Source organism: Epinephelus fuscoguttatus, linkage group LG22 (assembly GCF_011397635.1).
Source record: "Epinephelus fuscoguttatus linkage group LG22, E.fuscoguttatus.final_Chr_v1".
NCBI lineage: Eukaryota > Metazoa > Chordata > Actinopteri > Perciformes > Serranidae > Epinephelus > Epinephelus fuscoguttatus.
In genome coordinates this window covers 11,113,718-11,137,000 of record NC_064773.1, presented here as the reverse complement: position 1 = coordinate 11,137,000, position 23,283 = coordinate 11,113,718, and the positions used below count along the sequence as shown (strand labels likewise).

Here is a 23,283-nt window from a genome sequence, read left to right as displayed (position 1 = left end):
CTTTGCAAAGCATTAAGAAAAAAAAAAAAAGCAATCAAGTTGTCCCATAAGATTTGTTTTTTATTTAAATATCCAAAAAGCTAATCTGTGGTTCAGCAGCACAAACTGTAAACAAATTCAATATCTTCTTCTTGTCTTCAACAAACAAAATAGGCCTAAGCAGAGGCAACAATGAACAACATAGATGAAAAACCTAGCCATTTTTGTTGTTTTGATTCCTCCGATCTTTTATTACAGATTCCGATTTTGTAAAAATTATGTGATCGGAGCCGATACCCGATCCAAGGATCTGCCAAGTCAGTCTGCAGCCAACCTCGACACAGAAGTGGACAAGGTACACCACAATTTTTCTCCTTTCCTTTCATTTCATTTCATCCTATGTTATTTCATTTAATTTTTAATTTAATTTAATTTAATTTAATTTAATCTTTACAGCCCCTTGAGCTGTAGGAAGATGTGCCACTGCATTTAACCATCACCAACATGACGACCCTCCCAAAATGTTATCTTAAATTGTATTTCCAGACTCAAAACCTTCACACAAAACATTCCAGTATTAACTAATATGTATTAATGAATATAAATTGAGGCACAGGCATTTATAAGTCTATTCTATGATAGTATAGAAGTTTGTATTTATTTATTTATTACATATTAGTCTTTTAGATTGCAATTAAATACGTTTCATTAAAGTGTTGACAGCATTTCGTTGTATATGGAATGTTGTTTGGTTTTACATTTTTTGGTTTATATTATATCACGCTATAATCTCTAACTACATGAGTCTACATGAAGGCGGTACACTTTTAATATTAAGTTAAAGCGCCACCTCCTGGCTGAATACCGACATTGTCCCCTGCGCGTTCTCGGCTTGCGGTGCGCGCACGCTGCGCACTCGCCGACGTCACGCGTTACCCAAGCAAGACAGACGCGTGCCCTCCCCCTGTGTGTGTGTGTGTGTGTCAGCAGCACCATGGATGTGTTACGGTGCACTGGTATTCGGACATCATTGAGACAGCAGCAGCGAGTAACTGAGCAGTGATGGAGCCTGTGCCGACACCTGACATCTGAGTACATGACAACAGGTGAGATTAGTATACAGTAATAAAGCAGTGCCGCTTCACGGAGGCACGTGACAGTCGGTCCGTTGATATCTTTATTTATTTCAGAGGCTACAGTGTTGGACTTTGCAGCATCATCTCTATATCGACTGTGTAGTAACAGTATTGCAGAGCTTGTGCAGACATGTAAAGTGTACTAATATGTTATATAAGGGTATTTACAGTGGTTATGTTGAGTGCATGCTATATTCAACATGTCTGCTGATACACAATATTGCTCAGATATATATAATATATAAAGACATCAATGTTAAAACCATTAGTGTGATATATGGGTGCGACTTTAGTAACAACCTAATGTGTGATTATCACATTTTTAATGGACATAAAATAAATGTATTTAAATTAAGTAAATAAATTATAATGAAAACAGAATAATATTTATTATTATTATTTTAACAGATTTAATATATTTATAATAATAATATCATAATTGATATATTATTATTTTAATAATTATTATAATATATTAATAATTATATTATTTTACAAATTTAAAATATTTATAATAATACTATAATCATTAATATATTATAATATTAGTAAAATAATATTATTATTAATATTACTATTTTAATAATTATAATATATTAATATTATATTATTATTATTTTTACAAATTTAAAATATTTATAATAATAATAGAATCATTAATATATTATAATAATGAGTAAAATATTATTATTATTATTATTATTGCAAATTTAAAATAATTATAATATTAATAGAATCATTAATATATTATAATAATTATTAAAATAATAATAATAATAATAGTTATTATTATTATCATGGTCCAGATCTTTCTAATGATTAAAAAAAAAAAAATTAAAAATCTTAACATAAATCCCTCTTAATGTTGTTTTATTTTTGTGAGGTAAAACCATTCTTTAAATATGTAGGAACCCTAATTATTAGTATTTTTTTCATCATAACCTGAGCTCGGTGGGCAGACACTTTCTACACGAGGTCAGTTTGAGTGAGGTAATAAAAAAATGAAGAGGCAGAGACAGTGGCACACGGACAAAAGACAAGTCAGTTAAGTGAACTTTGGATCCTGATATCATTTTGCATCTAAACAATATAACACAGTGCTGCAGGTGTTTGCTTTTAGCCTGTGGCCCTCTGTTAAGTTTCAGTATGGGCTAAGTTTGGGCACCCCTGTTATAGAGAGTTTGTAACCCTTTATTAGTCCAGATTCAACTGTTATGCTTTATTCTTTAGATCAAGGGGTGTCAAACTAACCGAGCCGGCCCGCCAACGGGTCCGATCTGGCCCACTAGATGACAAGGCTAAGAGGTGCAAGATTTTAGGAGCAAGTTAAACGGTGACTAGCTGCTTCATGTTTTCACCCTGACCAGAATATAGTTGTCTAACTGTACTTACAGATATTAAACATTGTGCAAAATGTTGTCAACCAGCAGCTTCAATACAAAAGAATCTGTAACAGACTTCAAACTGGGGTCCTGAATGCAACACTGATGGATGCTCTGTGTTTTATTGGTGACGGAGGAGGTGGAGAGCTGAACCCTGAACCTGAAGATGAGGCGTCTGTCACGGAGGAAGGCCCTGAGCTTGGTGAGGGAGCTGGACGCCTTCCCCAAAGTGTCAGAGAGCTACGTGGAGACCTCGGCGTCAGGAGGAACAGGTGGGTGAACACTGACTGAAAACATACACAACAATACAGGAAATACATCAGGAACAGTAACCACCCTGTGTGTCTCATCCACAGTGTCGCTGATAGCGTTTGGGGCCATGGCTCTTCTGGCCATCTTGGAGTTCTTTGTTTATAGAGACACGTGGATGAAGTATGAATATGAGGTTGACAAGGATTTCTCCAGGTGAGCTCACTTTCACAAACATACTTGTATTTACAGTATATGACAGGAAACAACTGCAAAACTGATATGATTCTTTTCATTTACAGTAAACTGAGAATAAACATCGACATCACAGTCGCCATGAAATGCCAGCGTGAGTATCCCCGCTTCTTTGTCATCCATGTCGATAAATGTCTGTGTACATATGTCAGTTGCATTTTGTGTCTGTGGCTGCAGATGTTGGCGCAGATATTCTGGACCTGGCTGAGACCATGATCACATCAAACGGCCTCCAGTACGAGCCTGTGAGTGAAGCATGTCTCCAAACATTAGCTCTAAGTTCATTAAGGGTCAAATTGAATTTTGTTTCCAGCTGCTTTCAGAGATGCATCTCTCGTCCTTGTTTGTTTCAGGTTATTTTTGAGCTGACTCCACAGCAGAGACTGTGGCAAAGGTACGGTCTCATGAGATTATACAGGGAGACACTGTGACAAAGACAAGAACTATAAATGTCTCGTAATGTCTAAAATTATCTTATCTAACTCAAAGGCTTCTGCGTAGTCAAGTGTAGTGTTTCATGTTTTAATTTCAGTTGAAATCAGGGGGAAGCAACCTGCAGCTCTTTAGCCACTCTCCACTGGCTCCCTGTGGCTCTGACTAAAAAAAACAAAACATAAAAATGAATAACGGCTACTTTTAACATTTTAATTTTTATTTATCATTGTTGTAGGTCTAGAGAAATTCTTACATTCTACAACTGTAAAAAATGCGTGCATTCAATGTAATGAATATTAAAAGGAAAAACAACATTTCGTCAGCTAAAATGTGTGTCATACATCTGCGGCCTGGTGCCTTTTTTCCTCTAAATTTGGCCAAACCTCAACAGCAGTGGCTAATCTTTAGCCTCCTTAGCCAGGCTAGCAATGGATTCCAAATCCATACAAGTAAAAGTCTCAGAGGAAAGTACAGATTTGTTCACTGCCAACGCTGCAAAGTTAAAGTACCAACAAATCAGAGGAGAGGAGCCATTTTGTAAACACATTGTTTTTACTGTTGATAGGCTAATTTGAGGCTTAATCGGCATTATTACCATAAGGCTCATACATGTTTTTTGGCTCCTGACAGATCCTTAAAAAAATGTTTTTAGTCAAAAATGGCTCTTTTGATAGTAAAGGTTGCCGACCCCTGGTTAAATGTTGCACTGTTTTCTTGTAGGATGTGAAACCATATTAGATTTAATTGGATTATTTTTCAATTCTGATTGTCATTTTAAGATCTTAATACAGAATACTCAACCCACAAACTGATTATTTGCATGTTACGTTGAATTTGTGAGGAAAACTTTGTTTTTGTCATATGCCTCCATGATGAACGAAGAATCCAAAAACTGAGAAAATCCTTGATGAATTGAAGTCATTGGGGTTCATGTTTAATAACAGCACAACTAGTCTCATTTAAGTTTAAGTTTATATTAAGTTTAAGTTTATTTACTTTATTAATCCCCCCTGAGGGGAAATTCAATGTTTTCACTCTTGCTTGTCAATTACACACAGGTCCGAAAGACACACACATGCACAAACAGGACCTATACATCCACAAAGTGGAGAGATGTCAGAGTGAGGGGGCTGCCCTTTGGTCAGGTGCCCCAAGCGGTTGGGGGGTTCGGTGCCTTGCTCAAGGGCACCTCGGCAGTGCCCAGGAAGTGAACTGGCACCTCTCCAGCCACCAGTTTTGGTCCGGACGGGGACTCGAACAGCAACCCTCCAGTTCCCAACCCAAGTCCCTATGGACTGAGCTACTGCCGCCCCCAGTATCCAGTCGTATGCTCAGTACTTCACAAACAGACAGACATTATCAACGGGGAACTGAGTGGAAAGTAAAACTTATCTATTGTCGCTGTCTGATGACACATATCTCCACGTCTATTACATCATCTATTCAACACGTATCTCCACTGGCTGTCAGAAGTGTCCATCAAAGCACGTAGAAAGTCAAAATCGTCAAAAGTGGAGATACATGTTTTTCATCGGACAGCGTATGGCAAGCCGTTTTAACATTTAATCGCTAGACTGGATATTCATTACTGATATCTGCAACATAATTTTTCCTAGTCAAAACTCTTATTCAAGATATCTGTAATTAGATTTTGACTAGTCAAAACTCTAATTACAGATATCTGTAATTCAGTTTTGACTAGTAAGATTCAAACTATTTTTGCCATTCATGTGTATGGGGTTTGTCATTACAGATATCTCCAATGTAGTTGCGGATATCTGCAACTGAATTGTGGATATCTGTAATTCCAGTTTGAGATATCTACAATTTAATTTTGACTAGTCATAATTCAAGTTCAAGATATCTTTAATTATTATCAATTGAAGATATCTACATGGTCCTTCCTAGATATCTTGAATTGAGTTTCAGATAGTCAGAATGACGTTGTAGATATCTTGAATTCGAATTATGACTAGTCAAAATGACGTTACAGATATCTGTAATTCAGTTTTGACTTGTCAAAATGACATTACCGATATCTGTAATTCAGTTTTGACTAGTCAGAATGATGTTACAGATATCTTAAATTAAAATTCATACTAGTCACAATGACATTACTAGATATCTATAATGGTAATTCCGGATAGTCAGACTTAGTGATTAAATGTTAAAACGGCTTGCCATAGCAGCGACACTATGCTCTCTTCAAAACCAGACTCCATTGACAAAAACAGTAATTTTACCTCACTGAACACAGGAGCTGCTGGTCTACTGCTGCTTTGTTCGATTGTTTGTTTGTGAAATTGTGTGACCTTGGTGAATCTGAACTAATGCTTTAAAACACCAAAGTCACACAATAACACCAACTAACTAACTGATCGAGGCAGTAGTAGACCAGCAGCTCCTGTGTTCAGTGAGGTAAAGAGGTGAAGAGATCATAGATAAGTTTCACCTTTAGTTCAGTTCTCCGTCAGAAAGGGTTGTCTGTTTGTGAAGTACTGAGCATACTAGTGGGTAAATGGGAATTGGATTATACTGCACAAGTTAGTTTGGAAAGGGATGATTTTATGTAGTTTTGCTGCTGTTAAACTTAACTTGAATTCATCAAGAATTTTCTGTTTTTGGATTCTTCGTTCATCATGGACGCATGCAAGAAAAGCAAAGGAAAGGAAAGAAATTCGACGTAACAAATGATCATCCTGTGCATCAACTTTTAAAAAACCTTTAAAAAGGGACAAAAAGGTGTTAAAACTTGCAGGTACACTGAAGATTTTTTTGTGACCATTGAAAGTTGAAACTTAAGTTCTAAAAACTATGTGGGAATACTTGGAGATTTTGAGCCTGAAATTTCCTTGTCCTGTGAAAGACTGTGTTAGTAGTCGTTTCTGAGGCACTCAGGTGTCAGCAGTCAAACTTGCATCGCTACATTCCAGATGTAGTTTGTCTCACATGTCACCAACCTGTCTTTTGCCCTCAGGACGCTGCTTCTCATACAGAACAGGCTGAGAGAGGAACATGCTCTCCAGGAAGTCCTTTACAAAACTCTCCTCAAAGGAGGTCCCACTGCCCTGCCCCCACGGTCAGATACTGTGACATACATGCAAACATGCTATTCTCTAAACTATCTCATGTTTATTTCTTCATTAATATTACAAAATGCAAAGAAAGTTTGGTTCTCTACACCAAAGGCGTAGGTTTATATCAACACTGGGGCGAGACACATGGAACGTGGTGTTTGCCCAGCAAATTTTAAGCATCAGACATTTAATTTCCTGCATTCTGGTCATGTTTTATGCACCAATTTGTGCCTTCTCTGCATCCGTTTATGATGGAAATGTCATAAATATATGTTCAATAATTGTGTGTGTGTGTGTGTAGGGAGGATGGCTCTGTGGAGCCGATTGATGCTTGCAGGATACACGGGCACGTCTACGTCAACAAGGTGGCAGGAAATCTACACATCACAGTGGGAAAGTAAGAACATAGAGGAATGGTGAAAAAGGTGCTGGCAGATGTAACTGGAGGTCATTCAATAATTCCCGACCACGATCCAGCTGTAGAATTTGTGTAATTTAAAAATGAACATAATTACAGAGAGCCTCCTCTAATACCTCTTTTGTCTTCCTCAGGCCCATTCACCATCCCCAGGGTCATGCCCACATCGCAGCTTTTGTGAGCCACGAGAGTATGTAACTGTTTCTCTAATTATGCTTGCAGCTGTTGTCTTTGATTTTTTTTTTAATAGTAATCTGCTCAGGGTGCAAACAAAATTATGACTGCTAAATTTGGAAGAAAAAAAAGGGAGAGACGACAGATGTTTGTTCTTCCTCTGGGGCAATTTACCGAGTATGAAAGCCAGTTTTTACATCATTGATATTATTAAATGTTGCATTTTTAGACATGTTATTTGTAATCACACTCAGTTTTCTTCCTCATTCATATTTTATTTTATGACTGATCCGTAGAGGAGCTTTAAAGCTGGTGTAGGCAGTTTTATTTTGGTGTCGCTGGGCAAAAATCCTATTACAAACTTTGTGCATAAGTGAACTGAGAGAACGCTAGACAAGTTCTGCACCTCCTCTTGGTTCTGTTTTAGGCTTTAGAAAATCTAGGCTGTGACGGGAGACTTTGGCCAATCACAGGTCATTTCAGAGCGAGAGTGTTCCTATTGGCTGTTCTACAGATGCAGATGCGAGTTCACGTCCCATCGGTGAAATCCTGATTCAATGACTGAGAATCCTGAAGAGCAGTGGTTCCCAAGTGTTCCCACAGTTTAATATATTCAGCATCATACATGCGTTTGTCGTTGAGCTAGTTTGCTGTCTCTGTTAAGTAGCTGTCGGTTAGTCACTCACTCTACAGCAGGAAGTGGCACTTCAAAATAAAAACTCTGTGCCGGAAGTTCACTGTACTTCAAAATAAAGTGTGCTTTCACAAACTTGACACATTTCAGAGTCATTTGCGTTCCATTAAGAGTGGACCCGCAATCCACTTTTAGACCACGACCCACCAGTTGGGAACCACTGCTTTAGAGAAAGTTGTTATTCCAGCATTAGCAACAACTGCCAACACTGCAAAGCAACCCAAAAAACGACGACGGACTAAACAAAAACAGAGTCTAAAAGAGAGTCTGACAGTAAACAGTACTGGCAAAGTGTTTCAGAGATGGATAGAAAATGTTGCTAATAGTTAAGCTTTCTGCTAACCGGAGACAAAGGCTTCAGGTTCACATTTATGTAGCTAATGTTAGCTGGACCTTCGAATCACAGTGTGTTCGCCTCACTCTCCACCACTACAGACCACCTCACCGGAGGAGAGCAGGCAGCGACTCCAGAGACAGACCAGCTGCAGTAACTTGAATCCAGCCAGCGCAAACCCCAGCTGTGACCCCAACTCCTCGCTGGATCGGCAAACTTTCTGTTGCTGCCTTAACACTGGTTAGACCTGCTGCTGCTGGCCACCAGCCAGCCGTGCTACCCAGTGCTTGTGGTATTACGTAGAAATATAATCAGGTGGTGGCAACTGTCTTCTTTAAGGCGCATCCTTACGCCTTAAATTGCATGAGATAGTACCATTACGGGGCGTCGGTGGCTTAGTGGTAGAGCAGGCGCCCCATGTACAAGGCTGTTGCCGCAGCAGCGTTCGAATCCAGCTTGTGGCCCTTTGCTGCATGTCATCCCCTCTCTCTCTCTCTCCCCCCTTTCACGCTTACCTGCCTTGTCCATTAAAGGCAAAATGGCTCAAAAAATATCTTAAAAAAGAAATAGTACCATTACATTACAATGCTAGGGGGTTTGTGATGGCTAAATTCGAACTGCTACAGCCGCCAAACAAAAGCCTGTCTCTGCAGCTGCTGACTCTCCTCAGGGGAAGCAGCCCACAGCGGCGGGGAGTGAGGCGGAGAGACTGTGGGGTGGTTCAGAAAAAGAAAAAGAGGGGGAAAGACTCTACAGGGAAACCTCAAAAGTACTTAGGACAGAGTTTTTTTTCTGCCTAATCCAGCTCTAAACATCAGCCATTCACAGGCGTACAAGTGCAGAGTTAATTTTTCTCAGGTTCACTCAGATTGAACCGGAGCTTCCTCTCATCTTTATATTACAGCTTACAACTTTTCCCATCGAATAGACCATTTATCTTTTGGGGAGGAGATACCGGGCATCATCAGTCCTCTGGACGGCACCGAGAAAATCACCTATAACAGTGAGTTACTGCTGTGTTTCCAGGTAAAGGAGCGGATAAAACATATGATGGAGGTTTCTGCAGAGTTAATGACGCGTTCTTGAATCATGAGTTGACTCAGACTGTCCTCAGCTCACCTTGGACGATCACTGCTAAGTAGTTATTATTGGAGAAAGGCTTCCTTTACAGATAGTAAAATAGAGTACTAAAAGTACTAATAGAGTTTTCATTGTGAGTGTCTCAGCTGCACTTACACATATTACTCCTTCTTGAAATTGATGTAAAAACCTAAAATATTGCAATTTCTCACACATTGTTCCTTGGTGTGTTTTGCGACAGATAACCAGATGTTCCAGTACTTTATCACAGTGGTCCCAACCAGACTGAACACGTACAAGATATCTGCAGACACACACCAGTTCTCTGTGACTGAGCGGGTCAGTGATTAATGCCCAACACCGAAACACCGACAGAGAAGAGTTTAAGAGAAACCTGGAGCAACACTAACCGCAATAGTTTTTGTCTCCTAGGAGCGAGTGATCAACCACGCAGCAGGCAGTCACGGTGTGTCCGGCATCTTCGTCAAGTACGACACCAGCTCTCTGATGGTGACAGTCAGCGAGCAGCATATGCCACTGTGGCAGTTCCTGGTGCGACTGTGCGGTATTATCGGGGGAATCTTCTCCACGACAGGTAAGTCTAGGTTTCACCTGCAAACACATGTATTTATTTTTTTACAGGGATAATACAGATAAACACTGTCACATAGGGAGGAAGAAATGCAACTAAGTAATGCAAACGTAGCATCTTGCTGAACCTAATTTGAAGCCTTGGGTTCTGGGATTTTAAATTTAAAGCATAACAACTACAATAAATACACTTTGTAAAGGAAGTAACTTCATGAAGAATGAATGAAGGTGAAGAATCCCATGATTCCTGCAGTCATGCAAAAACTGGAAAAGTCATGGAATTTCACAGTCACATTTTGCAGACCTGGAAAAGTCATGAAATTAGTAAAAATCATTGAAAGTTTTAGAAAAGTCTTGAATTTTGTTGTGTATAATGGAATTATTACAGTAATCTCCTGTGGATGACCCTCCATGTTATGTAACATAACGGCAAAATAAATTTCTGTCGCTGTTGACATGACGTAGCTCTAATATGCGTCAATGTCTGACAATGTTTTGTTTACTGTCGCTTACGTTTTGTCATTTTCTCTCAAGGTTTATCTCTCTTATCCTGTATGCCAGCTTGCTGAAATTATGTTTGAATAGTTTTTGAATTAGGGACATGAAAAAACTTTTCATGGGTCCTTGAAAAGTCATGGAAAAGTTTGGAAATTTTGTTCTTGAAATGGGAACCCTGGAATCCAAAGACAGAAAATTCTTGATGAATTGGAATCATCAGGGTCCGCGTCTATCAGCAGCAAAACTATATCAAAACATGTGTTTATAAACTCTCACATAACTCATGCAGTATAATCCAAGTCTCATTTAACCAGTTGTATGCTTATTGAATCATGTGGATTAAACTACACGAAAATTGGTGTTTTGATATAGTTTTGCTATTATTAAACGTGGACCCCTATGACTTTAGTTCATCACAGCTTTAATGTTTTTGGATTCTTTGTTCACTGCATAGGAATGCTAGAAAAAGAAAAAGTTTTCTTCACAAATTCAATGTAACACGGGATGAGTAATCAAATATAGAAATGGTCATTTGGGGGTGAAGTATTCCTTTAATCTATTCAGTGCCATCTATCTTTAAAGGCATGCTCCATGGGCTTGTTGGCTTCTTTTTTGACGTCATCTGCTGTCGCCTTAAACTGGGAGTCTACAGGCCCAGAGAGGTGAGTCTTTACCACATTCAGCATACGTTTCCTTGTCTAATAAACAGACGTCTCCATTGCTGTAGTGTCAAAAGGAATTGTTTCTCAGTCTAAACTTCATCATGAGGCAGATAAAATAAACTTACCTGTGCTGAATCTATTCTAGGACGTGCAGCTTCACAACCAGATGAACAATCTAAACAATCACCAGACTCCTTTGTTGGCTGAAGACGTCCCTCAGGAGTAGCTGCTTTAAAGCGACCAGGCTTTTGGCCATCATCAACCATCTTCAGTATGTCATAGTTTTTTGTTTTTTTTTTCTAAAAAAGGCGAAGCTGTCTGTTAAACACTGTGCTTTTGACTTGAAATAAAGTTCACATCAAATCGTTGCACTTTAGGAAAAGGTGTTCCCTGTGACTGCAGTCATACTTGTGTTGTTAAACATTATTTCCTGTCTGTGATTTCTTCTGAAATGTCGTTGGATTTCTGTTTCATTTTGCTGTACTACTGATTGTTTGGTTGTTGTCTGACTCCATTAAAATTTAAACATCCACAAATTTAAACGTACCAGCGAGGTTTGTTTCAAAGCATTAATGTGTAGGGAACATTTAAATCTTCAGTTTGTTCTTTCTTTTATTGAATTCCTCTTGAAGTATGGTTTCTTTTCTTCCTCCAACCAATTTGATTTTTCGTCTTATCTTTGGAGATTTTTTTTCTTTGTGAGAGGATACTTAGGTGTGACAATAGGTAGCTCAGGCTATCACAAGCACACCATCAAGCAAGGGGGGCATATTGGGCGAGGTATCAATGTCTGAATTTGCTGAGTCATCAAAGTCTTCTTGAATAGCAATAGGGTGAGGACCTCCAACATCCGGAGGGAGCTCGGAGTAGAGCCGCTGCTCCTTTGCGTTGAAAGGGGCCAGTTGAGGTGGTTCAGGCATCTGATCAGGATGCTTCCTGGCCGCCTCCTGTTAGGTGTTTCAGGCATGTCCCACTGCTAGGAGACCCTGAGGCTGACCCAGAACATGCTGGAGGGATTACATGTATCATCTGGCCTGGGAACTCCTTGGGGTCCCCCAGGAGGAGCTGGAAGCATTGCTGGAGAGAGGGACATCTGGGCTGCTTTGCTTGGCCTGCTGCCCTTGTGACCCTGCTGCCCCTGTGATAAGCGGTTTCAGCAATAAGGCCTTTTGCCATCAGAGAAAGCTCTCTGTATTTCACTGTATACTGGAGCTTTGGTGTCTGTCTGTGGCGCATCAGAACTGATGATGTAACTCCAGTTCTATGAGTATGTGCTCCGCCCTCTAACGACTTCCAATAAACCAACAGCGAAGCCCGTTAGAAGGCGGGGCACGTACGAAATAGAACTTAGGGAAACTTAAGGGAAGGATTAATGAAGCAGCTGTGTAGCTTTTCCTTGTTGGAGACACAGACATGGATGTCACATTACTGCGTGCCCTTATTTGCACGGGAAGACTTGAAGGGAGAACACCTGGGGGACAGGGAAAATGCAGCGAGCTCACCTGCAGACATACATCATGACAGTGTTTGTGAAACACTCATTGCTAGAGGAGGGAATCAAAAGTTCCACCCTGCAGCAAAAATGTGGCTGGTAACTTTGAGGTTTCATAAAGTTACACGGTGAGGTAGAAGTTAGGTTTAATGGACTGCAGCACACTTCAGGTTTTTCTCTTCTAGTTTATTTCAGTTTTGCCAAGCAGACTTTGAATGAAGTGTTGTCAGAGCAGGGAATAAAGGTGGTCAAACATGTTGTAAATGACACCAGAAAGTAGTAAGATGAAGTCATTGGTTACGTGTTGCTGTTGTTTGTACATACAGTAACAGTAGCTCCAACCTGCGCTTTCCTGTACCAACAGAGCTCTGCATTTGGTTTTCCCAACAGCAAAGACAGCACTTTGTCGTGAAACACACATACAGAAGAGCAAAACTCTGTAACGACATCATTACAATAACTCTGCAAGAACAATGCTGATGACACCATTTCAACATACAGGCCTATGAGACTGCAGACATTTGGTTCATCATCCCTCTCTGAAATCAGGAGGACAGTTACCATGATTACACCACAGACATGGGCTTTGCATAAACATTTATTTAATTGTGTCCCTTTTTCTCCCATATAGATTCATAACTGTTATGTATTTGTATTCTGTCAAAGAGTCAAGCTTCGCAACACATACAATACTGTACACAGTTTTCTCATTTGTTTAGTAAAAATCAGACTTGCCTGTCACACCTTTAACACTTTTGGTAGACTCAGTGGGAAGCTCTGTGGTGGAATCCTGTGAAGATGCTCACCAAGCAAAAATCAACAGTCAAATACAGTTTTTGGTAGTCTATAAGAATAATATGTGGTTTAACTATTTACAGATCTTCCAAACTGGGGTCGAGGATGTGATATAGGGAGGGACTTAAATCCCTTGTTTTTAACCTAGCACTTTTGTGAGTTAGGTCCAGACTAACATAAAGTAGGTCACAGTTTGTCTTGCTTAAAAATAGTAGTCCATCTCTCCGTCAGGTAAGGTATGGCAAACCTCAAGGCTCCATACTTGGTCCACTACTTTTCACAATATTCTTCTGTTCACCAGCATGAATCTTCACCTTTATGCAGATGACACTCAACTCTATATTGCAATGAAGTGTAATGACTGCTCCAAGCTCTTTCCTGTTTACTAGCTGTTTGAAAAAGCCTTTTCTTTACATATAGATGATGCTTAAGCTGTCTTTTTCTAGTTTAATTGGAAAGAGTATAGAAATCTCCACAGTAGCCTTGCTGCTTTGACTTCTTTGGGGCCCATTTTTATGGTCTTCCTCAATAGATAATCTTTCTTAGACATATTTAACAGACCTCATGACCTCTTCAGTATCCTGAGGCCTGCCTCAAGAACTAAAAGAAACCTTAAGTCAATACTGCCTTCACCTTAACATGGCATTAGGGTTGCAGTGATATACCAGTTTCAAGGTATACAATGATATTAGAAATGACAGTTATCTGCAATATTGGGGGGAAAAAAGCAACTGGACGGTGAATTTCCCCTTTATATTAGTTATTTAAAAAGGGGAGACTTTTTACACATACTTCCATTATCAAAATGATTTCAGTTATAGTAATAAAACGTTTGTTCAACCAAAAATAATCCTTCCAATTTTATTCCTTTAAGGGCATTCTTACAAATAATAATATTAATTCTGTAATACCGTGATATTTTCTGAGACGGTTATGTTACCATGAAAATCTCATATTGTTGCAACCCTACATGGCAAACACCTCAAGTTTGGTTGTTTCCTTCAGCACCGCCTGCTGTTATCTGCAGGGTGCTCTGATGGCTTCTTCTAGCCCCAGTTTGTGCCTCATGTATTTGAATTACATTTGAGTAGCAGCAGTAGCCATCAGTTTCTCTCATGAAACAGACTCTGTGACATTTTACTAAACTTTTTGTTAGAGATGGGAATTCAGAACCAGTTCCAAATTATCCGATTCATCAACCTCTGAGCTTACCAATTCCTTTTATCGATGCAAGCAGGTTTTTTTTGTTTTTTTTTACGTTAAACTCAAACGTCTACACTGCTGGAAACTTGCAACAAGAAAGGGTCATGGCAAAGAAGAAGAAATGGTCAAAGTGTGGCTTCATTTTTAGAACAAGATGACAACAGTGCTGTTTGTACTTGTATTAATTTTAAGTAAGGAAGCAGCAGCAATATGCTGAGATATCTTTCTACATAATGTGGGCTTGAATTCCAGGAATGCCATGTAAGTGTCACTCTACGCTCAAGTGCCACTGCTCCTCAACCGAGCAGCACGTCCATTACAAGTCAGTAAGGAAATCGATAATCGGACCAAAAGGCAGAATCGATAATGGAATTGGTATCAATGAAATCTATTCAAGTTCCATCTTACTAACTGCTGTTCTGAAGGCATTTCTGGAAACCTCAAGAGCTTCTCTAACCATATGAATGAAAACACCTTGTGTCTGCTGCACAATAAAACAGATTTTAGACCCATTTCCCGGAGTCGTAAGTCGTTTCTTACCCAGGTGACCAGCGGGCTGCCATCTTTGTTTGTATTGGGAAACATTATTTTATCTTTTCTAATTCGCAGCAGTTGGAATATTTGTTCATCCAGATGGTTTGTCGTTGAGGTTTCTGGAAATACCCTCAGAAAAAGGCTGTTAAACAATCTCCTGGGTTACCACCGTGACTCAAATGTAACAGGCACAGACTGGGGCTTGGTCTCCTCCATCTTTCAAGTGACCCCACCCCCTGGTCTACCAAACTACTTCTACTACTCCACAAGCTTGGTCCCCCAACCTCACATACCTACAATCTTGGACATTTGAACAACTGATTGGACCCATTCCTAGGGATTTTTATTTGGATTTACTATATTAGCATTGGACCGTGTAGAATCCAATCGTTTCATTTCATCCCCATCTCCTAAAAATTACATTTATATACAACAAATTTAAATAAAGCACCTTTTAAGGGAAATATAATGCTGAGAAAAAGTCTTTTTCTATTAGCATAAACAAACGTTGCGAGTTAATGTACCTGGCAAGTCGCAAAAATGTTAATGAATGTATCAGCAAAGGGTTTACTGACAATGTGTTCCCTCAATCGTAGTAACTGCAGCATTCAATTGAATTTTTATTAACATTAAACTGCAATCACCATCTTTTCCTGACCTTAGCCAGAGTGCTTTTGTTGCCTAAGCCTAAGATAGAAGTCTGGACACAAACCTACCTATCTATGTTACCTCAAAGAAACGTCGTCTCTGAATATAACGCAGGCAGTGATTACGTTGCCACGACGTTGTTAAGAAAGCAGTTTATAACATACAAATGTAATTTCTAGCAGACAGGGTTGTGTTTCTGATGTGTCCAACTATTTTAACTTAATATTCATTTGGAATATTTTGACCTATGGCTCCTTTTCCATCCCTCGCCATCTCTGGAGAGGGGGTGGTCCCTTTTTGAAGTGCCTTTTGGAGTTTCTGGGGGAGTTTGTCTTCTTATAAAAAGGTGATTGGGAACTGTTTGGAGACATTGTACAGTATGTGATACTGGGCTATACAAATAAACTTGACTCTGATGTACTCTTATTTATATATAATACACTGCCAAGGTCTACCACGTATATCAGACTAGCCTTTGACGCAAGTATAAAGATGTAAAAGTAGTAAACTTAGTTTCAGTACAAACTGCTGTACAAACAGGCAAAAAGTGGATGAGCATTCAAACAAACAAGGTTCATGTTCAACGACATACTGACACTATCGTTCGTGATAGTGAGTAAGTGATAACCTCGACGGCAGGAAAGGTGGCAGATCCGTACATTTCGGTAAATATGTAGTGATACTGTTGTCTTGAGTGGTCAGAATTTAGCTTTTTACGAGTCTCAGTGTGAGGATTGGCCTTGAGACAGATAACCAGCAGCTAGTTTTTGGGTGTAATCTTAAAAAGGCAGTAGATAACACTTAATGCAAGACAGACAGATATCCAGATCACCTGCGTATTAAAGAAAGGAAGTGGATACCCCCACGGTAAAAAACAGAGAACCAAAATAATCTTATAGAAATCGTCCTCCAGTGAAGCACTGCCGTATTTCAAGTATGAAAAAAAATCATCACAAGGCAAGGCAATGTAGATTCAAGAGAATGGAAACGATGGTGTGGAAAAAGAAAATGGAGGTCACACAGAAGGCTTATTGTTGCATATATAATTGGCCACTTTGAGAAGAAAATGGAAGGTACAAAATGAATGACAACACTTGTTTTGTTTTTGTTTGGACGGGGTCTGGTGACTGGACAGTGCAGGTACTGATGACAGATTTCCCAAACTAAACAAATAATTCATGGCTAGTAGACCTCTTTTCTTCCCTCTGAGTGCTTCACACAACTGCAGCCTCCCACCTGTAGAGAGCCCCCAGCTAATCCACACCGAGAGGAGGGTTTAGAGCGTCCTTTGTGGATGGTCAGAGTCTCAGATGTTACGTCCTGCTGACAGCTAAAAGGCGAGGGCTGCTGTCTCTGGTTTGAGGCGGCCAGGAAGACTCAGTTGGTTATGGTGCTGGACGCGCGGAAGTAGGAGAGGAACTTGAAACAGAGGCTGACCACAAAGTACCAGATGTTTCTGGCCATCTGGGAGCGGGCGATAAACACCCTCCAGATGAAAACCACCAGCAGGGTGTTGAAGGTGTAGCGGATGTTCCTCAGTCTGGGAGAGAGGACAGACAGGACATAAAGTAGGGATTTAAAAACACAGAGATAATGATGATGAAGATGTGCACGGCATTCGAGCTTCTAAACACAATAAGTTATCTGCATTTTCTTCAGAAATGATTTTGAATACACTTTCCTCTTATTGTTAGGGGATGTTTGAAAGAGGTGACCCAGATTAGTCCATTATTTGATTCGATCGCAGCAGCCTGGTTTGACTGCCAATCTCACAGCTGAATCAATTTTACATAGAGTAGTCATGACATATATCCTATTTTGGTACTTATAAACAGGTCTCTGTTGAAATCAGTGGAGGGAGGTGTGTAGAAACAGCTGTTTATGGCTTGGAGCTTACATCTCTCTCTCTCTCTCTCTCTCTCTCTCTCTCTCTCTCTCTAAGAGAAAGGCGAACATTCTATTTACAACAACAGAAGGAAAACAGGAACCGAACTAAGTGACGTGTTCTGTCTGTTTATCCAAGTATTGATCTCTTCTGCTCCCTTTCAGTACTGTGGACAGCACCGCTGCTGCACCCACACACACTCCTGACACAAAACAAACAGTGCTGGATGGACCACTTACTATTATAAAATAAGCTCTTATAGAAGTCAAGAGGACAAACTGTATAATTGGGTGTTTCAGCTCTATTAGATTTGACTGTGTATATCGGGGTAACCCCTAATGTTTAATAGTGAGTAGTTTAGAGTGATTTAAGATGTAATTTCTCTGGTTTCATCAAAATCGTCAGTGCCTTCATAGGTTAGTTATGTGATTAAAAAAAAACCTAATTTGTCTGCTGTTTAATGCTGTTCAAATTTCACGTTTTCATGTTATAAAGTTGACTTTTGTGCAAACTAGTATCTGTCTTGCCTCTTAAAAGGGTAAATATAAAGGAGGATTATCTCAAACCTTAAAGGAAAACATTCAATGCTGCATTAAAATGACAAGAAAGCCAGTGTTACTCATTTTATAGACATGCATTGCAAATGTAGAGACAGTAAATTATCCATTGAACTAAATGAACCCACACAGATGTGATCTTTATTCTTTCTAAACTTTGATCAGTATTGTGACGTCAGGAATATGAGTTTATATAGTGACTTTGCTGTTATAATATTACTGTTAATATTCAGTTTTAATCCTGTTCTGAATTATTATTATTTTTTAAATAATTCCTTATAAAATTGACAGTATCAGTTCTCTGAAAATCTCTTTCACATTCTAGCAAAAATTGGTATTGTAACTGAAATATCCCCAATTGAATCAATATTGATTCGGATTGGAAATCGAATCGGAAATCAAATCCAATCTGGACGTTGTGATCGATTCAGGAAATCAGTGGTGATAACCAGCCCTGGTAACTTAAATTACTTTGGCGTATGATAGTGTTGTCAAATCACCAAAGTCCTGAAAATCCTATTTAATTCCTTTTTAAGAAAATGTCATGAATCATCTATGTAGTATTCTCTCATTGACTTACTTCCTCAGATGCTGCCTGGCAGCAGGAATGTCGGACATGTCTTCATTCAGGACGTACTTCTTGGTGCCGATGCAGTAGTTCTCGATGTACTCGGGCCAGTTCAGCTGGCGCACATCGAAGTTAAATGTCTGTAAGATAGAAAAGATGGTAAGAAGAGCGCTGAGACAAAAGCAAAGCTACTGAAAGTGAAGTTCCACTCTGCCCCACTAGATGGAGCAACAGACCCCTTCATACTATTAAAACGGAGAGTAGAGGGAACATTTCCTAAAGTGGTCGCTCTTTCCTCTGTATTAGAGAAATGGAAGAAGCTATAATGTCTTCAGTGGTGGGGTAAGGTTTTTAGATTTCTCATTCAAGTAAACTGGATCAAACAATCTGATTGGGAGGTAGAATATTTGCGTGTACATGGATAAGCGTACCTTCCTGTCCTCAGGTGTCAGCTGGCTCATCAGCATGGTCAGGTTCTCAGAGTTCCACTCCCAGTCCTGGCTGCTGAAGTACTCCAGCAGGCTGATGGCCTTGTGCAGACGATTGAAGATGCGCATCATCCTGGAGCGGGAGACGGTTGGTCAGAGGTTACCACACAGCTAAACTTTCCTTTAGATCTTAAATTTGACTGACAGCTGTGAGTCTTACTGCGGCTTCTGTCCAGAGAGACGCAGGATGAGGTCGTAGATGAGGGCAGGGAACTTGTGGCTGACCAGGATCCAGTACTGGTTGATCAGATAGTTGGAGGTGATGTTGGCGTTGGGCCTGCGGAAAGCCTGCTCCAGTGGATTCCTCTTGAAGGATGACATCACGTGGTGCTCTGCAAAAGGTGAACGCAGGACACAGTTTTTTATCTCTGAGATAAAAGGCAAAGAGATAATTAACATCTAGTCCAAAGAGCAGTCTTGCAGCACAGGACACAAAACTATAACATGAGTATAAAAGTATCAAGTAGTCCATTGTAGTTTGGAACAATTAAAAGTCTTTGTGGGGGGAGTTAAAAAGTCTTTTCCCATGGCCTTTCAAATGAATCTAGTGCCACTGGTACCATGTTATGTTAGCTTGTAGTTTAGGTTAAATTTAAATTCACTGTGCAGTGGATACAACATTTTTTAATCCAGATGGTTCGGAGAGACTCTGTGGATTTTGGAAACACCTTCTGAGCAGTGACAGTTTAAGATTACCAGGTATCTCTTTCTGAAAAATCAGGCACTTCGCTCCGTGACTTCAATGTGCTGCCAATATATGAGACGCACAGATTAGGGGCAGCACTGCTCTGAAAGTCAGCGGGGGAAGTGGGGATCTCATGGTGCAATGAGGAGAATAAAAAATACATATTAGTCGAAACAAACTGCAGCTTCTATACAAGGATCACGTCTTCCAGGAATCACGGCCAGCCTGAGTCATAACATGATTTTCCAGCTCTGCTTCTCGGGGGAATATCAGGCGGAAAGCAGCTACACAATGACTTCCCCACTGGGCAGCACCGCCGCCCCCACTCCTCCTCCTCCTCCTCCTCCTCCTCTTCTCCTGAATCCAGCCGCAGCCATCCACAGACACAGAGAGCAGCCATGTGACTACAGACATTACATCACACACGGCACGCAAACTAGGCCTTTGCACCGTGCGTTTCCATGGCAACAGATGTGTGGCGGTTGCACGGGGGCCCGAAATGACCAGATCCGAGGTGACAGCCAGCTGTGGCTGGGCCCCCCCTGCAGCCCGGAGTATCGCCGCTAACCTTGAGCTGCCCTCCGAGGTCTGGCTGTGTGGTGATGAAAAAATTCAGCCAACAGTACCCACAATTCTTTGCCAGCAACAAACAGCTTTTTGAATTTCATAACCAGGAAAAAAATAATCTTATATCGTTGTTTTGTTTCCTCTCATCACTGTGTTTTAGATTAGCTTCATTCCTGCTCCTCATTCGGGCCGGTGAGATTAGAGCACACGCTTCCTCTTTCATAACAGTGAGTTGCCGTGATGAGACCTAATCCCGCCACGAGCCATCTGGTAGCAATTTCCTCGGTGAAGTGTGCATGTTTGCTAATCTGAGAGGAAATGGGGAGAGAGAGGGTCCCTTGTGTCATCCCGCCTGCCTGACATCCACAGCCCTCTAATCCCACTGTATCTGACGACCTCTGGGACAGAAACAACGGGAGCTTCTACTCTGCGTGTGTAATTTCATCGCTGCTGTCGTGACCTCGGTTGTCACACAACATGACAGCTCTGAGCACGAGCATCAGTTCATACTGACTGCACCTAAACACATCTGCATGAAAATTACATCTTTAAATTGTCTTTAAAATGTGCATGCGATCGTAATCAGTCAGAAATCAGGCCTCTCTTTGGTTGAGAATGTTCTTATTTTTTTGCATTACAACATTAACAAGGCTGTGTTCTGAATCACATACTGCCTGCTAAATTAACGATTAAAGCCCAGTTCAGACCAAACATCTGCAACGAGACGAGTTGAAACATGCACCTGCTTCCAATGCTCCGTTCTACCAACGTTCTAAAAACTCACACCAATGCAACTAGATGAGACAGTGTATCATCTCTATGCAACAACTCTCTGTACTTCCGTTCTGATTTGCAGCTTTTCAGGCTTATTTTGTGGCTGAATATAATTTGTAGCTTCTTAAAATATGAATGAGAATAGTGATAGTGAGACACTGGCTACAGCTGCATCTGTAGTAGTGATGAAACGGCAAAAAAAAAAACCAAGCATCAGATGGACTGTATTCATAATAAATAAGCCTCAATAATATAAGTAAGCAGCGCCAATTAACCAGTTAATGAGAATGTGTGTTTGTGTACGCATACAGCGAGCAGCATCAGCGACCCACCGTCTGACACCAGCACACCGTGAGGACAGAAACAGAGGGCTCAGCAGGGACGGAGCACCTGCCGCAGCAAGGGAACGCGTTTGCGGTCATTTTGACTTGACCAGCGGACTTCACTACAAGCTGATTGGCTGTTAAAACAGATGACGTGCTTGAAATTTGTTCACTATTAAGTGAGAATGCTGCTGCTGCGAAACAGGCTGAAATGTAACCACTCGCAGCATGATCGCACCGCCAATTTAAAAGTGCCTGTTTTTGCCACTGACAGGCTCCGATTGTGATATTAATTGTCTGACAGTTTATGGAAAGGATCCCCACAGTAGAGCTTAGATTTATATACCCTACATGCAAAATTCATGTGCATAATAGCCTTATTTGTTTGAGCTTTTTTGTTTATTGCAACCTGAGCATTTGCACTGTATAATTCATTTGTTTGAACACCTGTTTTATTACATAATCATGCTTCCGTGTTGCGCCATTCATTAAGATCCTATATTTCTGTCATTCAAATGACAAGAATTGTGGTTTACTACTCTTAATTATAACAGCCAAAAATGTCGGGTTTAAATCGGGCTCGGGCCCATAATTACAGTTAATTTGATGGGCTGGGCAAGTCCCGGACATAACGTGCACAGGCTCGGGCTGGGTTGGGCTGGATTTTTTGGGCCCGATCTAAGCTCTACCCCACAGAGATAGACCTTTTTATTAAAGAGTAACATACATTTTGTATACCAGAAACAGCCCTGAAATCGCTACCACCAAACCCACCAGACTCCATTTAAAAAAACAGTGATTTTATCATCCTAAAACACACTTCACTCAAGTTGACGGAAACAAAATAAAATTCACAAAAGCTGTTTTGGTTCATCTTTCCACTGTTCAACAATTACCAACTCTGGTTTGGTTAAAATTGACCCTTAATTCACCCAGTTGAATATGAAAATATGCTGACTCTATACATGCTAAAATTATTGTTTATTTAAATGGAGTCTGGCAGGCTTGGCAATGGCAATTTTGGGGCCGTTTCCTGTCAAAAAAAAAAAGGATTTTATTTTCTAATAAAAAGGCCTATCTCTGTAGGGATCTTTTCAATAATGTCAGACACTTACAATAACAATCGGAGCCTATCAGTGACAAAAGTAGGCACTTTTAGTGGACGTGACGGTTCAAACTGGAACAGTTTAAATATATATTGCTGCCATTAGTCATGTAGACACAAAAACATGGAAAAATAGGGTCTGGGTTGAAAAACACCAAACTTTTCCTTTAAGGAATCACCCAAGTTGGTAGGAGTCATTCTCCTGGAAACACTTAATCTGCATCAAACTTCATGGTACTTTTTACTTTCTCAATGTAAGTTATTTTTAATGCAAATTAATGTTACCTTGCCTCTTTAAATCTAAAAGGAAATGGTTAGATGTTGCATAAAAATGCAAAAAAGCTCATATCATTAATTTTAAGAGTAGAAAAAGCAAAGATGGCTGAGGGGCAGAGCACAAAACTAAAAAACAGAATTGGGAGGGTGTTCAATGGCCAAAACCTGAAAATCATTGTGGTTATGATTTCAAACTAAAAACCTGTTTTGTCCTCGCTCTGAAGAATGAGATAGTACACCTGAAGCTGCCTATAAATGAAAGGAAAAGGTGTTGAGTATCCCACTAACACCCTCCACATGTGATACCCATCTTCTGTCTGTTTCCAGCAGGTGGCAGACGCTCTCCACAAGAGCCCCGACCACAAGCAGCTCAACTTAACTACATCACAGAGAGGTTATGTCACAACACAGGAGTATTG

General features: G+C 40.2%; 2 protein-coding genes across 4 annotated transcripts in view; one reads left to right on the top strand and one right to left on the bottom strand.

Annotated features, from left to right (window-relative positions):
* The first annotated feature begins 888 nt into the window (after positions 1-888).
* On the top strand, positions 889-11,975 carry LOC125882673 (endoplasmic reticulum-Golgi intermediate compartment protein 2-like). Of its 2 annotated transcripts, none has more exons than XM_049566492.1 (14): positions 889-1,085; positions 2,637-2,769; positions 2,854-2,962; positions 3,049-3,095; positions 3,179-3,246; positions 3,355-3,395; positions 6,414-6,515; positions 6,815-6,910; positions 7,066-7,121; positions 9,038-9,136; positions 9,455-9,552; positions 9,646-9,808; positions 10,885-10,964; positions 11,110-11,975. In XM_049566492.1, the coding sequence occupies exons 2-14, from the start codon at positions 2,664-2,666 to the stop codon at positions 11,188-11,190; spliced, it is 1,146 nt and encodes a 381-aa protein (XP_049422449.1). In that variant the 5' UTR covers positions 889-1,085; positions 2,637-2,663; the 3' UTR covers positions 11,191-11,975. The 2 variants fall into 2 exon arrangements, with proteins under 2 accessions (XP_049422449.1, XP_049422448.1); XM_049566491.1 differs by having other exon boundaries at positions 2,634-2,769; positions 11,110-11,973.
* A 646-nt stretch (positions 11,976-12,621) lies between these two features.
* The window catches only part of si:dkey-97m3.1 (fatty acyl-CoA reductase 1), an 85,280-nt gene continuing 74,618 nt past the window's right edge, over positions 12,622-23,283 (bottom strand). For both annotated transcript variants that reach the window (XM_049566484.1, XM_049566483.1), the window contains exons 9-12: positions 19,295-19,466; positions 19,078-19,207; positions 18,659-18,786; positions 12,622-17,176 (exon numbers count right to left, since the gene is read on the bottom strand). In XM_049566484.1, the coding sequence (XP_049422441.1) occupies positions 17,014-17,176; positions 18,659-18,786; positions 19,078-19,207; positions 19,295-19,466 (593 nt within the window). In that variant the 3' untranslated portion in view covers positions 12,622-17,013. The remainder of the gene's footprint in view (positions 17,177-18,658; positions 18,787-19,077; positions 19,208-19,294; positions 19,467-23,283) is intronic.

Bases quoted from the DNA above. Each gene is read 5' to 3' on its own strand.
- LOC125882673 (XM_049566492.1), top strand. From the start codon at position 2,664: ATGAGGCGTCTGTCACGGAGGAAGGCCCTGAGCTTGGTGAGGGAGCTG. The intron at 6,911-7,065 runs GTAAGAACATAG...TGTCTTCCTCAG, and splicing joins CTACACATCACAGTGGGAAA to GCCCATTCACCATCCCCAGG. The intron at 9,137-9,454 runs GTGAGTTACTGC...GTTTTGCGACAG, and splicing joins CGAGAAAATCACCTATAACA to ATAACCAGATGTTCCAGTAC.